The 15696-nt window shown below is 36.2% G+C and overlaps 1 protein-coding gene across 1 annotated transcript in view; it reads right to left on the minus strand.

Moving 5' to 3' along the window:
• Positions 1 to 12192, minus strand: part of LOC121368279 (replication protein A 70 kDa DNA-binding subunit-like) — a 45839-nt gene extending 33647 nt beyond the window's left edge. Inside the window, exons 1-5 of the mRNA XM_041492935.1 lie at positions 12070 to 12192; positions 6800 to 6847; positions 2604 to 2682; positions 1444 to 1552; positions 733 to 836 (exon numbers count right to left, since the gene is read on the minus strand). Of these exons, the coding sequence (XP_041348869.1) occupies positions 733 to 836; positions 1444 to 1552; positions 2604 to 2682; positions 6800 to 6847; positions 12070 to 12102 (373 nt within the window). The 5' untranslated portion in view covers positions 12103 to 12192. The remainder of the gene's footprint in view (positions 1 to 732; positions 837 to 1443; positions 1553 to 2603; positions 2683 to 6799; positions 6848 to 12069) is intronic.
• Between the last annotated feature and the right edge of the window lie 3504 nt (positions 12193 to 15696).

Consider the following 15696-nt stretch of genomic DNA (forward strand, 5'->3'; position numbering starts at 1 on the left):
TCGGCAGATAACGTGATTGCGTACGCAGAGCTAACTACATGTGCACATGCCCCAGTGTCACTGTTGTGCGGCTGACATATACCAATTAAGGGATTAATTAACAGCTTTGATGTTTATATAACTGGAGGAAACACAGGTACTCCTTTTATTCTAAGCTCGATTGTTACAAAGTTAGATTAACTTACGAATTTGATTGAGCTCCTTTTCATAACCTACGTGTACATCTCACAATTACCGCAATGAATGGGAAAGCAACTAGAAATTTAATTCATTTTTCCAATTGTTTGAACACTTTTTTTTATCTTTTTTTTTTTTTTATCTTTGCAAAGTTTATTTAGCAAAATAAAGAGTAACCAAGAGTAAAATTGAATGGCTTGGTTTGGTGGAAAGTTTACCAACAGTGTTTCATTTTAGCACTTACTTTGTACATGTCAGGACATCCAGCGAAATGCCACCATGTTGAATTATCGCTTGATGATAAACTTAAAATAATTTGAAAGTTCGAAAGTGTACCTGGTTTTTTGGCAGTTTTATTAGTTACTATATCAGTAGAGAACACCAACCAGCAAACGGTTTACCTCAATACTGAAACCTCTGTAAACCGGATACCCCTCAAAACAAATATATATATATATATATATATATATACACTGTCGAATCCATTTTATTGCATATCGGTTTATAGCATAAATTGGTTATTTGCATATTATTCCATATGAAGCCTAATCTCACCTGAAGCATCACCTCCAGACTTATACTGCTGGGGGTTGCCAAGTCTCTCCCTGACCTCTGACCCTTTCTGCAGAATATTCAGGTCAAGAATAATGATTACACGCCTGCAAATAAAAGTTAATCTTTGCAGAACATAAAAAAAATAGCTGTGTATTGTGCAATCTAATCATTTTAATTTTTTTCAACAACAATATTTTCTTCCTTTCCCACTCATTAAAATACATGTGTTGTTGTGACCATATTACCAATGATGTAATGCTTTTAATTCTGTGATAAACATAAAGTTTAGTAGCACAGGGCAACTATATCGATATTGCTTACTGCAATTACTGAATGGACCTTCTGTTCTAAGTGTCAAACACACTGGATACATTTGGGGGAACAGGTGTGGCCTATGTGTATCAAGACCAGATATTTTCAGGTAATCCAATAATAATTTTTTTTAAATTCTAGACTGATTTTCACTTTCCATGGCTAACATGACTTTCCAGGACTGGAAAATGACATTAGCAAATTACATGACTGTCTAGGACTTCTATGACCCATACAGTTTTAAAAAGAGTTGTTAAAAAAAAAAACCTATTGACTTCAATGTTTTTTGTTTTAAAAAAATAAAATAAAATATTGAGTAAATGAAGTGGAAATGAAGTGGATTGGCAAACAGGCAGTAAAGACCAAGTAAATGCGTCTCCATGGCAACGAGATACTAACCTGTCTCCGTGAATGGTGTTACAGAGGTAGCGATCAATCTGCACGACACACAAGTTGTCCATCCTGCCCTCCTCCATCATCTCATTCAGCTGGGTGGCAAGCATGGCATCTAAAATACAACACAAACACTCAACATCTATAATTAGATGATAAAGCCCCAAACATACAATAGCATTGTAAACTGCAATTTAGTTTACTTGAACATTGTAACCATAATACTGGCATCTTCAAACAACACTGTTAACTTTTCCATCTAGGAGCTAGTATAAAATGTTTTGGTTGTCAAATGAAAAAAATTGTCACATATGTGACCATATCAGTTGCAATGCAGAGGACTGTTCAAATAGCATTAACTATACAGCAGCCAACTTTTGTGTTCAGTGACCATGGATTGAAATCTGGGTTATTCCTTACAGATTTATTAAAATATTAATGACATACATCTTTACCACCACACTATAAATGGTACTTTGTACGCATGCCAGTTCTATTTTCAAAAAGAACAAGGAATCTTTTTAAAATATCTTTCTCCATATGGTTTAACATTCACTTTTATCAAATAAATTATGTAGCAATGGATCAATCCTGCAGCCTAAGTAAATAAGTTTATTGTGCTGTATGAACAGACTCCTGGCCTTGGTGGTGTCGTAATTAAGCCATCGGACATAAAGCTGGTAGGTACTGGCAACTCAATGGGTAGGTTAAGACCACTACACCCTCTTCTCTCTCACTAACAACTATATCCAGACAAAGAGCCCACGTAGTTGAGGTATGAGCCCAGGACAGTGTACTTGAACCATAATTGGATATAACCACTAAAATAAGTTGAAATGAATGAATGAATGGACTACTAACAAAGATGTCAAGATTTCTCTATAAAATTTATCACGTAACATTCACAATTCTCAAATACATTATGTTGCAATAGATCAATTCTGCAGCCTAATGAAATACAGTAAAACCTACCTAAACTGGACCCTGAACAACCTGTCTGTCAAAACCAGCCAAGTTCCATGGTGCCAAATTTTCTAGATTCTTAAACGCAACCCTCTAAATACTGGATATGGTTTAAATCTGATATTAGGACCCCAGCATGACCTGGTTTAGACAGGTTTCACTATACATAATTTGACTAGCCATATAAAAAAGTATTTTCTCACGTGAATAACTAAGCTGTCCATCTGACAGTAATAACCTGTATCTATCGGCAGAAGCTCCTGACGAAATCTTTTTGTAACTCTGGGGAAAAAAAAAAAAAATTACACAAATGTGTACAGTATAATATAATCCGACATGAGAATTTGGTTAACATCAAGTTATTATTATTATTACTTTTTTCCCCCGATGTTTCGACCCTTTCTGTCAATTTCCTCACTCTTGTCTTCTGAGCTGTCCACACCATCATCTACCTGTCTCAGCTTCCTCCATGGGTGCTGGTCTGACCCACGGCACTAACGACCACCGGTAGTTACAAGTTCCTCTTAACAATGCCAGAACTAACTACTGAACACTTCCAGAAGTGGTCAGACTAAGCCCACAGCTAAAAGCTGATGGGAACAGGTGTTATTATTTTCTTAAACTTACATATAATGAAACATCAGGGGTGCAGAAATGGAAAATATTTCACTAGCCCGCCAGACCAGTACCAACACAAATTTACTGCCCGCCAGAATTTCTACTAGTCCGCCAGCCTACAGAACGATATATTACTTATTACTGTTTATATATACAGTAGAATCTTGATGGGTCAAACTCGGAAGCATCGAACACACCACCTGAACCAAAATGAAGTCCCAAGATAAACGTACAGGACGTTGACCTAATGGTTAGGTTGAACTACCCAGGGTTCCAGCTGCCGTTCGCCATTGTCGCCAATTGGCGAATTATCACAAATTTGGCTATAATCTGGTCAATCAGGCGATACAAAATGGCGATTTATTTTTTCAACCAATGTTTCCCGAAATTTGGATTATCTTATTTTCCTAATATATATATATAAATATATATATATATATATATATACTACTCAAAAGAATTTAAGGGTCAAAAATTTATAACCAAATAAGTTTCAGAGTGTATTAGATTGATGATGTAAACTACACCAAATTTTTTATTTATTGTTCCATATTTACAAAAAAACACAAATAAACGTCACTGTATACAAGAAAGTCACATGACATGCTGTCAAAGTTGAAGGTTGTCAAACATGGATTTTACACATTAGAACATTCGTTTAATAGTGTGTGAATCCACCCCTGGCGCGAATACACTCGACACATCGTTGCCTCATGCTGTTGATCAGACGTCTGAAGAACTCTTGGGGAATGGCCTGCCACTCTGCCATAAGAAGTTGACCCAGATCATGAAGGTTGGCCGGAGGGGCATGGTTATCCCGAACTCTCCTGCCTAATTCGTCCCAGGCGTTCTCTATTGGGGCCAAGTCAGGCAAATATGCTGGCCAATCCATCCTGGCGATACCTTGTTGTTTGAGAAAGTCTGTTACCACCCTGGCGCGGTGGGGTCTGGCATTGTCATCCTGCAGAACTGCCCCGCCGCCAATCTGCTGAAGGCCTGGAAGAACCAACGGCCGGATAATCTCATTCAGATAGCAGATTCCATTCAGATTGCCATCCACCACATAGAGGGGGGTCCTGTGGTGGATAGAGATGCCGCCCCACACCATGACGCTGCCACCACCGAAACGGTGACGTTGTCTAACGTTAACGTCAGCGAAGCGCTCCCCAGGACGTCTGTAGACACAAACCCGACCGTCGTTGAACTGGAGACTAAACCTGGACTCATCAGTGAACATCACTCGACCCCACTGAACACGTTGCCACCGCAGATGAAGCGTGCACCAGTGACGTCTGGCCGTTCTAGGAGTGGTGGTCGAACAGCCTGGCGACGGCAGCGTAGATTATTGGCTCTCAGACGATTGCGTATGGTTTGATCAGACACTCGAGTTCCAGTCGCAGTCTGCAGATTGTCACGTAATCGGCGTGCAGTTGTTGTGCGTTGATGTAGAGCCATATTGGTGATGTAGCGGTCCTCTCTATTTGTAGTGCTTCGGGGTCTTCACGAACGTGGACGATTTCGAACAGAATTCGTTGCTTGGTACCGTTGCCACAGTCGGCCAACGACACTGACTGACACCAAGTCTCAGAGCAACATTTCTTTGCGTATTGCCATCCTGAAGCCAAGCAATAGCCCTTCCTCGATCTTCGATAGTCAGTTGAAGTCGTACCATTGTCGAATTTGGAGTGTGCACCGTACACGAACGCAAGCTCCAATTATACGGAAATTCAGCATTGGGAACATGGAATAGACGTGCAAAGCGTGCAAATGAAGCGCTTTGTGAAAAAGCAAGTTATGGGCACTTAGCAGACCTTTCGCTTTCGCCCTAATTTACGTGCAAATGTAAGCATGTTTTCGCCATTAGAACTAGTCGACAGTGTCAATGGCAGTGGATTTTAATTCATTTATGGGTTGCTTAGACCCACTTTCGTCAAAATGGAACAATACCATGCGTGACATTATGGTCTAGCTAATATAATTGACATTCAGAAAATAATGTCGAAAATATCGTCTGACCCTTAAATTCTTTTGAGTAGTATATATATTTAATGTCGCCGCCATTCCAAAGAAAATATACACGCGAAACCCTTGCCCTTAATAAAATAAAATGTGGATGCAGTGAATCGTGAACCAATCAAATCGTTAACAATTCCTCACGAATAAAATCTACATACAGGGCTATGTTCGATTGAGTACTTCATTCGTATGAATATATTTATTTCAGTTTGCGTAAGCTCGGTATAACCTATTAAAATGCCAGATATACGGGTCCACAATTTTTTATTTAAGTTTCACACCGAATTATATTCTTATGTTTTATCTACCAAGATAATTTGCATTTTGTATCATTGTTTAGGTTAATTTTAAAACATTGTTCTAGTAAATCAAACGCTCGTTCAAATGCGATCTTTAATCACAGTTATCACGTGGTGACGCTAAGCGTTGCGGGACCGCCAGTGATTACAACACAATGCCACGACCAACCAAGTACAAACGGGATCGCGATTTGAAATCTCAGGTACAAATAAATGTATTGCTCACTAGGACAAATACACCACATGAATTTGAGAATAAATTACACAAATATAAATATTAAAATTTTCAATCCGCTCTTTTGGCTATAAAATTTATATCGTGGCTATAAAAGTAAACATTTGGCTACAACTTTGGCTATTAATGAAAATTTTCCAGCTGGAACCCTGACTACCCATGTGTCAAAACTTTCTTCAGCACCGCCGGGGTTCGAGCACACAGGATTCAGTTTATATTACACACACACACACACTATAATTAATAACAAAACCAATATTAAGGACAATTGGTAAGTGATCAACATCACGTGGAAAACGAACGAAATCAAACCAAAATATTTAGAAACATTCTGGCCAAGACTTGGTTTTTCGCATTTCTTTCATATAGATTATTTATAGCTATAACGACATTTCAACGTTGTTGGGGGTGTCAAAACCTGAAAATATTTGGTCTGAACTTCCATTATTAAATTTTGAATTATGTAAACAACGCATGTTTGTGATGCCATTTTAGCCATACATTTAATTTTTGCTTCCATTTAAGCCATATAGCCATAGATTGTAGTGCCATTTGAGCCAAAGCTAGGTTCAATTTTGTCCAGTTTCAGGGCCAAATGCAACCAATGACTTAGATGACTTAAATATTAAAAAATAATTGCTTTAGTCACACAAATAATATGATTTTCTTTAAAGCTATAACATATGAGCCTCTATCAATATTTGTATTGCATATATTTATTCCACATTAAATCTTGCTTGTGGTTTGCTTACCATAATTTGCCAACATCCATTAATATTTTTTGGCCCACCATATTTTTGGGGGAGTTTTGAACCCTGCAGTTTGGTTCCGTTTTGGCACGGTTCCATTTTTGCTATAACCCATTTCCAGAATATCGTGCTTGTGCAGTTCGGAACTCAGAAGTAGTCTAATGGCAATACGGTACATGTGTAGTTTGTCATAATTACGAACTGTTTGTTTGAATGGCTTAGAATTCTGGCATGGCCGACAAGGAGTCGCGGATTCAATGCAAAACAAATAAAATTACAGTTGGTCAGAAAAAACCCAGTCGGTGCGAAAAAGCCCGTCGGACTGGCAGTTGCTTTTTTTTAACTCGTCCGTCAGAATTTCTACTCGCATTTGGCAAGCACTTTCTGCACCTCTGTAATGTTTAATTCGGAGACAAAAATATTACTAAATAATAAGTAACTTAGTAAGTAATTTTAACAACAAATATTCATGCAATACTTACTATAATTTGTAAAATTGGCTTTTCTGGTGTATCACCATTGATAATAGCCTGCAAAATAGAACAGAATTGTATTATGTACGTTACAAATGGTTTTGACATACAAAATCAGACCAAAACACCACACCTGTTTTGTCTATAACAGTATCACTCAGAGGGGTTATGACAATCAGTAACTAACTTATCTAATGTTAAGAAACACATATAATAATTAATTACTCTCCAGGGAGATTTGATCAAATGCTGAGAAGGTTGACAGGTCTGAACATCTTGACTGTCAAACACCCTCAACCCCCCCCCCCCCCACCCCCCAAGTGAGATATCTCATTTGGAATACTTTGGTTATCTGTTAGTACACAAACAGTCTGAAACGCAGATGTTTATACCCAATAAAATATATGTTTTAATGACAGCCAGGCCAGGCTGGCTATATCCTAAAATGTTTAATTACCTGCCGGGAAAGTAACTCTCAGATTTCACTTGCCCACAATTTTTTTTAATGTAAATGTAAGCAGTTTAAATCAAAATTTAAACTGTATTTGTCAAACAATTTCACATCATATAAAACACTTGTAAATCCTGTATTACTAGGCATGTTTATTTACCTCATTTTAGAATCATAATCGAAAATATACTACTTTTTTCTTCATTTTTTGGGGGGGGGGGGGTCATAATGAATGAGTGTATCAAAGAGATCTTTTGTTTTTAAATATTAAAAGAAAAAAATTCATGATGAATTTTACTCGTAGAATACAGGACATTGCTTGAAACTTCCCTGCGCGTGCTGTAACCTCACCGTGGTGCAGGGGTGTAACATTCTCTTCGAGAATGGCCAATACAGCACAATTGATACAATTAAAATTTTGAGTAAAAGTCAGTATCTATCTGTGATATTTGTGTTTTTGCAGTTCTTCACACTGTTTTTATTTAAATCTTGAATTTTTATATTGATGTTGATCATCACTTTATTATTTACATTACCATAGTTTAATGCCCAATAGCCGATGTATTTTTCGTGCTGGGGTGTCGATAAACATTCATTCCTTTGAAACTCCAGCATTTGTAGTGCAGAGTGCACATTAGCAAATTTAAGATGGCGTGACAATTTTTTATGTTGTTGGAAGATTTATTTTGTTAATGATGAAAGTACTTCAATCGGGATTTAGTGAGTACGGTAAGTTATACATTTTTGTTTGTGTCTCCATTTGTTGCATTATTTCAGTTGAGAAATGGTTGAAACATGGTGCCACAAGTTTTTGAATACCAGCTATATATAGATGTAGGGTATTTACTAATGGGGAGGGGGGGGGGGGGGGTCATAATGAATGAGTGTATCAAAGAGATCTTTTGTTTTTAAATATTAAAAGAAAAAAATTCATGATGAATTTTACTCGTAGAATACAGGACATTGCTTGAAACTTCCCTGCGCGTGCTGTAACCTCACCGTGGTGCAGGGGTGTAACATTCTCTTCGAGAATGGCCAATACAGCACAATTGATACAATTAAAATTTTGAGTAAAAGTCAGTATCTATCTGTGATATTTGTGTTTTTGCAGTTCTTCACACTGTTTTTATTTAAATCTTGAATTTTTATATTGATGTTGATCATCACTTTATTATTTACATTACCATAGTTTGATGCCCAATAGCCGATGTATTTTTCGTGCTGGGGTGTCGATAAACATTCATTCCTTTGAAACTCCAGCATTTGTAGTGCAGAGTGCACATTAGCAAATTTAAGATGGCGTGGCAATTTTTTATGTTGTTGGAAGATTTATTTTGTTAATGATGAAAGTACTTCAATCGGGATTTAGTGAGTACGGTAAGTTATACATTTTTGTTTGTGTCTCCATTTGTTGCATTATTTCAGTTGAGAAATGGTTGAAACATGGTGCCACAAGTTTTTGAATACCAGCTATATATAGATGTAGGGTATTTACTAATATTCGGACATAAAAAGAACCATACTTCCTATGTCCCTTCGGGCTACATCATTTGGCGCTCTTGATGTGAGTCCGACACACAAAGTATCCTGCACGTGCCACTCACTGTTTTTTAACATTTAGTCAATTAAATGTTAATTAAATGTACATCAATTTAATTGGGAAACAAATGCGAATATTTGCAGATGGTCACCTAATTTCGTAATATGAAACACTTCTGCATTAGTAAAATAGTAGACCGTGCTGCAGGAATTCCCTAACCTATTTTTATGTCACATGTGTATTGCAAAAGCTCACATAGATAAAGCAAAAACTATCTTTATAAAGAATTTACTTATTCATTTTAGTAACGTGCTGGATTGTAACGTTTAAACAGCTTTGCCTTGATCCTTCAACGTTTTTGGCAATTTACTTCAATGACAGACTTTAAATAGCATGATTTACGAATAAAGACCTAATTTCTTAAATGCCCTCAAAAAGTAGGGGCGCTTATTCAAATACGTGGGCCTACTTCCGGTCAAATACAGTACTCAATATAATAATTATGGGAAACGAAAGTTCGGTTTCGTGATTTTACTGACACAGTACCACAAACTGAGAGATGTAAAAATTTTTACTTGCACAATCAATCAGTCTGTGAACGGCCTCGCGGTCTTGGCTAAGCTTTGAAATGGTGGACGACGCTTGCTGCAGACTATGGAATTACAAAAATGGCAAGTGTAGGCTACAAAAGGGATAAAGAGGCAGTTTGTGTTAAGAAATTTTAGTTGCTCAGCAGACGACTAAATCGTAATATTTACTCGTCCGAGCAAATTTTTATTCATCTGGGGCAAGCGGACAAGTACTTTTGGCCGGTCCTGACAAAATAATATACTTGCCACAAGATGAGTGTTTTGTAAAATTTAAGCTTAGGCTTGTTTTAAATACTGCAATAATGCAACCTGATATTGGTCCAAGTTTCAGAAAAAAAAAGTTAGTTTGTTTTGTTTAATAACACCACTAGAGCACACTGATTTATTAATCATGATCGGCTATTGGATGTCAAACATATGATAATTTTGACTCAGCCTTAAAGAGGAAACCTGCTATCTTTTTTCATTAGTTGCAAGGAATCTTATATGCACCATCGCAGACAGGATAGTACATACCCAGGGCTCAAACTTAACGGCGGCAATTGCCGTCGGTGACATTTAAACTGCTGTCAGTTGGGGGCGTCACCGATGACACTTTTGTGCCGTCGGATAAAAATTACTGCCATCAGTAAAGCTCCTGACAGACAGCAAAATGTATAAATGTGTATGAACATTATCTGCCAGTGTTTAACACAGATGTTTGGGTGCTGGTTGGAGTTAATGGGCGTTTAGTTAGTACCACGCGATGGAACTATATTTAGTCATGCGTGTACCATGTGTTGTATAATATACGTTCTCACTGCATTTTGCCTCCTCGCTTTTGACATTTGACAGCCCCATTTCTTGTTTCTGCGCCCTCTCTATTTTTCGGTATCCTGTTATAATTTACAGCACCCAGCTCTGATGCACTTTTTTTTATTATACTGAAAAACATCGATCAGTCTGCACATTGGACATCAAAGGAAACAACCCACGTTCTGTACGTAAGCGCGCAACTGACGAAAAACTTCAGTAGGTTACGGCAGTTAACGTAATTTAACACTATTTTTAACATTAATTTTTACTCAGCAAGAATACTATACATGTAGGTACAATTTAATACCCTCATAAAGTTTACAACATATTATATTCTTTAGATAATGCAGGAAAATATATGTGGGCTACTGCTATAAAGAAAATTATGTTTTCTTTAGGCTTTGGATATGTGTGGATATCTCAAGATGTTGGGGATAAGTCATTATTTTTAGCCAAATTCAAACAAAGAGTAAAAGATATTCAAACACAATACTGGATTACGAAAATTAATTCTAGTAGTAGGTACGATATATATTGTAAATATAAATTAAATCTAGAACCTGAATTATATCTTACATCTTCTGCACTTGACATGTATAAGAAGGATATAGCACTGATTAGAATGGAAGGAGTGGGTCTAGCGGTGGACGAAGGTAGAAATATAGGTTTAAATAAAAGGGAGAGGATTTGTAAATTATGTAATAAAAGAGAAGTATAAGACGAATTCCATTTTATTATAAATTGTCCACTATATGAAACTTTAAGAGAAATGTATATATACCTATAAAATTTTTGACAAATAGATCCTTGTATATTTTTAATGAATTGATGTCTACAAGAAATGAATATACCCTAAAATATTTCTAGGTATTCATTTAGCTAAAGCATTACAGTTAAGAAAGGAAAGAAGTGGTTAAGTTACAGATCTGGTGTGTAATGTAAATGCATAGAAGATTATAACTATGATGTTCATATCGTGGTACTTTGGAATAATGTCACCTGCACAAAGGTCCAGTTGTTCAACAATCATAAGCTGACTACATGTTGATAAAGAGTGTGTATGTGGGTGGGGTATGATAATAAAGAAACAAAAAAAATATGTTAATAAATTATATGAATCAAAACTATAATAGTAGGATGTAAGTTAATTTGTAGACCTATATGAGATAATGTACACCATTTATACTATCTGAAAACTTATGTCCTCTAGTGGTGTCGTTACACAAAACAAACTATTTTTTTGTGATTGTCGGGCACTAGTCGTTTTGAGACGGTCCCTGGAAGACGGAATGGCTGAGTGGGTGATCATGTGACGCAACGTCACGATATAGGTCGGCGAACTTAGAATTCTGCTGTCCGGAGTTTGCCGAAGCTTAGCTGAATGTGGGTGCTGTTGGGTGTCTTTCTGTAGTGTGTGTATTAGTGATTAATATCTGAATTTTTTTTAATCAAGTAACTCGAAAATGGTCCATGTATTTGACGTCAAACATAGGATTGTTGTGGTATTAGAGCGGAAATATGACTACTTTTTGGTGGTCGGCAATTGCCAAAAAATTACATAGCTTGGTCTTTGACTGTAATGAGCGTATTTATGTCCAAATGTCCATCTAGCTCTCTTACACTTTACAGCCACGAGTACTGGGGCTAACAAACTACATGCTCTCCCCTGTTACTTCAGTTAAACAGTTGCCACTTCATAGCTGTTTGCCATGAAATAATCAGTCAAACAGCAGACTACTAGTACTTGCGCGGACAAATTTCCGGATTGTAATCTGTAATCGGAGGCCAATAGGTTCAAATTACACATCAAGATTTCAAGTGCTCTCGAAGTTAAAATTATATATATTAAAAAGAAAATGATAGAATGTTTTTAAAATGTTCTGTCAAACGGTGATGAAATAACCTGTATTGCTCCAGTTGATAATTGTAGAGTCATCTTTATGTCTTGTTAGAAAAACTTGAAACAAAAATCAAAACTGAGAAACAAATGTTGACAAATGGAAAATAGAGATGGCGCCAATAAAACAGGAAGTCAAAGTTTACGCATGTGTGCGGGAATAAATACTACTACAGATAAGACAACCTTTTGCATTTCACAGTTATCAGCGACTGATATTAAAAAAATGTTTCGTGTCATTTTTGAAGAACCTGAAGAAACCCTATATTTAACATATTGTGGGGTTACATAATCTTCTGACTGTGTAATACAGAATGAATAAACTGTATATCTTTTGAAATTAATGTAATAATTAACTATAAATAAATAAAAAATCGTGGTTCTAGTAATTCATTGATACCCTTGTTTGTTGATGGCACTGTCAATGAAGACCCTAAAGAGGTAGCTAATGCATTAAATGTTTTTTTGTTGGTTGGGGGATTTTTGGGTTTTTTTCTATTTTTATATAAAACAATCCACCTTACTGAAATTACTGAAATTATTAGCTAAAGAACTCTCCTATCCCCTGACACGACTGTTCATTGTACCACTTCTTTTTTCCATCTGTATGAAAACTTGCAAATGTAAATCCTATTCATAAAAAGGTAGTATTCACGAACTTTCAAATTATAGACCAATCTCATTAACAAGTAATATTTCTAAACGTTTTGAAAAATGCATTTTTAAACACATTTTAAACTTTTTCAGAACTAACAACATTATAAAAAAATTTCAATCTGTGTTTATTCCAGATGATTCAACCGTAAACCAGCTTCTGGATTTGTATCACTTTATTTGTCAATCTATGGATGAAGGAAAGGAAGTTAGAGCAGTATTTTGTGATATAAGTAAAACATTTGATAGAGTTTGGCACAATGGTTTAATTTACAAATTGGAAAATGTTGGTATAAAAGGAAAATTATTAGCATAGTTTGAAAGTTATCTATTCCATCGGGAACAGTGTATAGTACTGCAGAACCAGTTTTTTCATATCAAGACTGTCCCTGCAGGTGTCTCTCAAGGTTCCGTCTTCGGTCCAATTCTGTTTTTGATATATATAAATGATATTGTAAGTGATATCACCTCAAATATACGACTGTTTGCTGATGATACTGTTGAAAATCGTAATGCATGTTGTAAAAAAATTAAGCACAGATTTAGAGTGTATTAATAGATGGGCCAAAAAATGGTTAGTAAAATTTAGTCCTAATAAAACTGAAACAATGACTTTCAGTCGTAAAAATGTAAACACCGATAATCCTAGGTTATTCTTAAACAATGTTCAGATATCTGAGGTTGAGGTTCATAAACATTTGGGTCTAACGTTTCAAAAATCTGGAGAATGGGACTGTCATATAAAAGATATTGTGAATAAGGCCAGTAAAATTATAAATTGTCTTCGTTCATTCAAATTTAGATTATCTAGAAGGGCATTAGAAAAATATACAGATCATTTATTTGACTATGCAGACATCATCTGGGACAACTATACCCTCTATCAGGCAAACATCCTTGAAAGTCTCAATTAGATGCTCTCCGTACAATTTGTGGTGCTGTTAGAGGAACATCTCACCAATTGTTATATAGAGAAACCGGTTTCATACCTTTACCGGAAAGAAGGAAACGTTACCAATTCTGTATGATCTATAAACTTTCAAATAACATGTTACCAACTTTTTTTTATATTAACCTCGCTCTGCTGAAGAACGTAACGAATACCATACGCGTAATGCGGAGAACCTACAAACATATTTTTATCGAACAAAATTGTTTTCGAACTCCTTTTTTTCAGCAGTAAAATTATGGAATAATCTGTTGCCTGATATTAGAAATTATTCTTCACTAAAAAAATTTAAAATACAAATGAACAAACACGACCCTACTGTTCATCCTATTTCAATGAAGGTGATAGAAGGCAACAGATTCTACATAGCCGACTCCGTTTGGGTACCAGTGATTTGAATGGTCACAAATTTATACGACATGTAACAGATACCCCTTCTTGTACTTGTGGGCACCCAGTTGAAGATGCTGAACATTTTTTTTATGTTTTTGTCCAACATACGCTGCAGCTCGCAATACCCATTTACTGAACTATTATAATCTCAAGTGTCATACTTTACTATTTGGGGATTCTAATTTAAGTGTCCAAGATAGTTATTAATAGTAAGCGTTTCGAGATCAATTAACCATTTAACCATTCTAACTGTTTGCTATTTATTCTTTGTTTCTTCTCCACCTTCCTCTCTTCTACCACCTCCACCCCACCCCCACCCCCCATAACTATCCGTGTTATCTTTATTGTAATATTGTTCTAGCCATCTTGATGTATAACATGTATATTTGTTAAATGTAGGGAGATGCCGTAATATAGGCACTTGCCTGTTGGCCAATCCCAAATTTGATCTGCGAATAAATATTGTTTAAACCAACTATAAATAATATTTCGATTACTTGTTAAAAATTCCATAGCTTACGGCTAGGTAAGAATTCAGAATAGGCTACACACACAAGACACGGAGCTCCAGAGATGGATGGAGCGGATTAGAGTGCAGGCGACATGCCATGTAATGTGAATTGACGATATTATTAGTATCATCATCATCACCATTATTTTATTTTATTTTATTTTACTTTACTTTACTTTATTATTTTCCAGTGATATGCACGTGTGTCCGTTCGTGAGCCTGACTATGTACCTGCATAAACTTCAGGTCTCTCCCTCCTCAGTCACTTGAACTTACTCCCATCATGGACAGTTTCCAGAGAAATTAAGACAGATGTCCGTAAGTGTAGCCTATCCTGAATTTTTACCTAGCCCGTAAGCTATGGAATTTTTAACAAGTAATCGAAATATTATTTATAGTTACATATTACATTAATTTCCAAATATCTACAGTTGATTAATTCTGTATTACACAGTCAGAAGATTGTGTAACCCGAAATAACGGAGTGGAGGGGGGACACACACAAAATAGAAACCAGGCACAAAATGTTAAATATAGGATTTCTTCAAGTTCTTCAGCTAGACAAAAATGACACTTGAACAAACAAAAAATTATTGGCTGAACCAATTAATCCTCGATGTCATAAGCGAATGAGACTTGGTATTTCCCAACCACCCACCCCGCCCCATTGCTAGTAGCAAATCTTCGCATTCCGGTGTCACATATAATTTGCACTCCCCTGAATTTGCACTCCCCAGTGCATATTATACATGTAATATTCACTCCCCCAGTCTATATTATATGTATAATATGCACTCCCTCTGAATAATATGCACTCCCCCCATTACACGTTGGCTATAATACGTTTTTAAACACTCACATAATTATATTTGTGGAGTGTTTTGATGCTTGTATGGCCAGTGCACATTGTAAATGTTGGTATAAATTTCAGTGGCGAATCTAAACCAGGATGTTGAGTATATGAATCACATGAGGATCTGCCCTTGTACGTCTGCAGAATAAAAATAATAACTCAGCATGTGTGGTGATTGGATCAGTCCTAGAATCTCTTCACCCACACGTTGCTTCCCTTAATTCCGGTTAATATGACAGGAATTATATGGAGATAACATTGCAAAGCTTGGTT

This window comes from Gigantopelta aegis, chromosome 3 (genome assembly GCF_016097555.1).
Source record: "Gigantopelta aegis isolate Gae_Host chromosome 3, Gae_host_genome, whole genome shotgun sequence".
In the NCBI taxonomy this organism is placed as follows: Eukaryota; Metazoa; Mollusca; class Gastropoda; order Neomphalida; family Peltospiridae; genus Gigantopelta; species Gigantopelta aegis.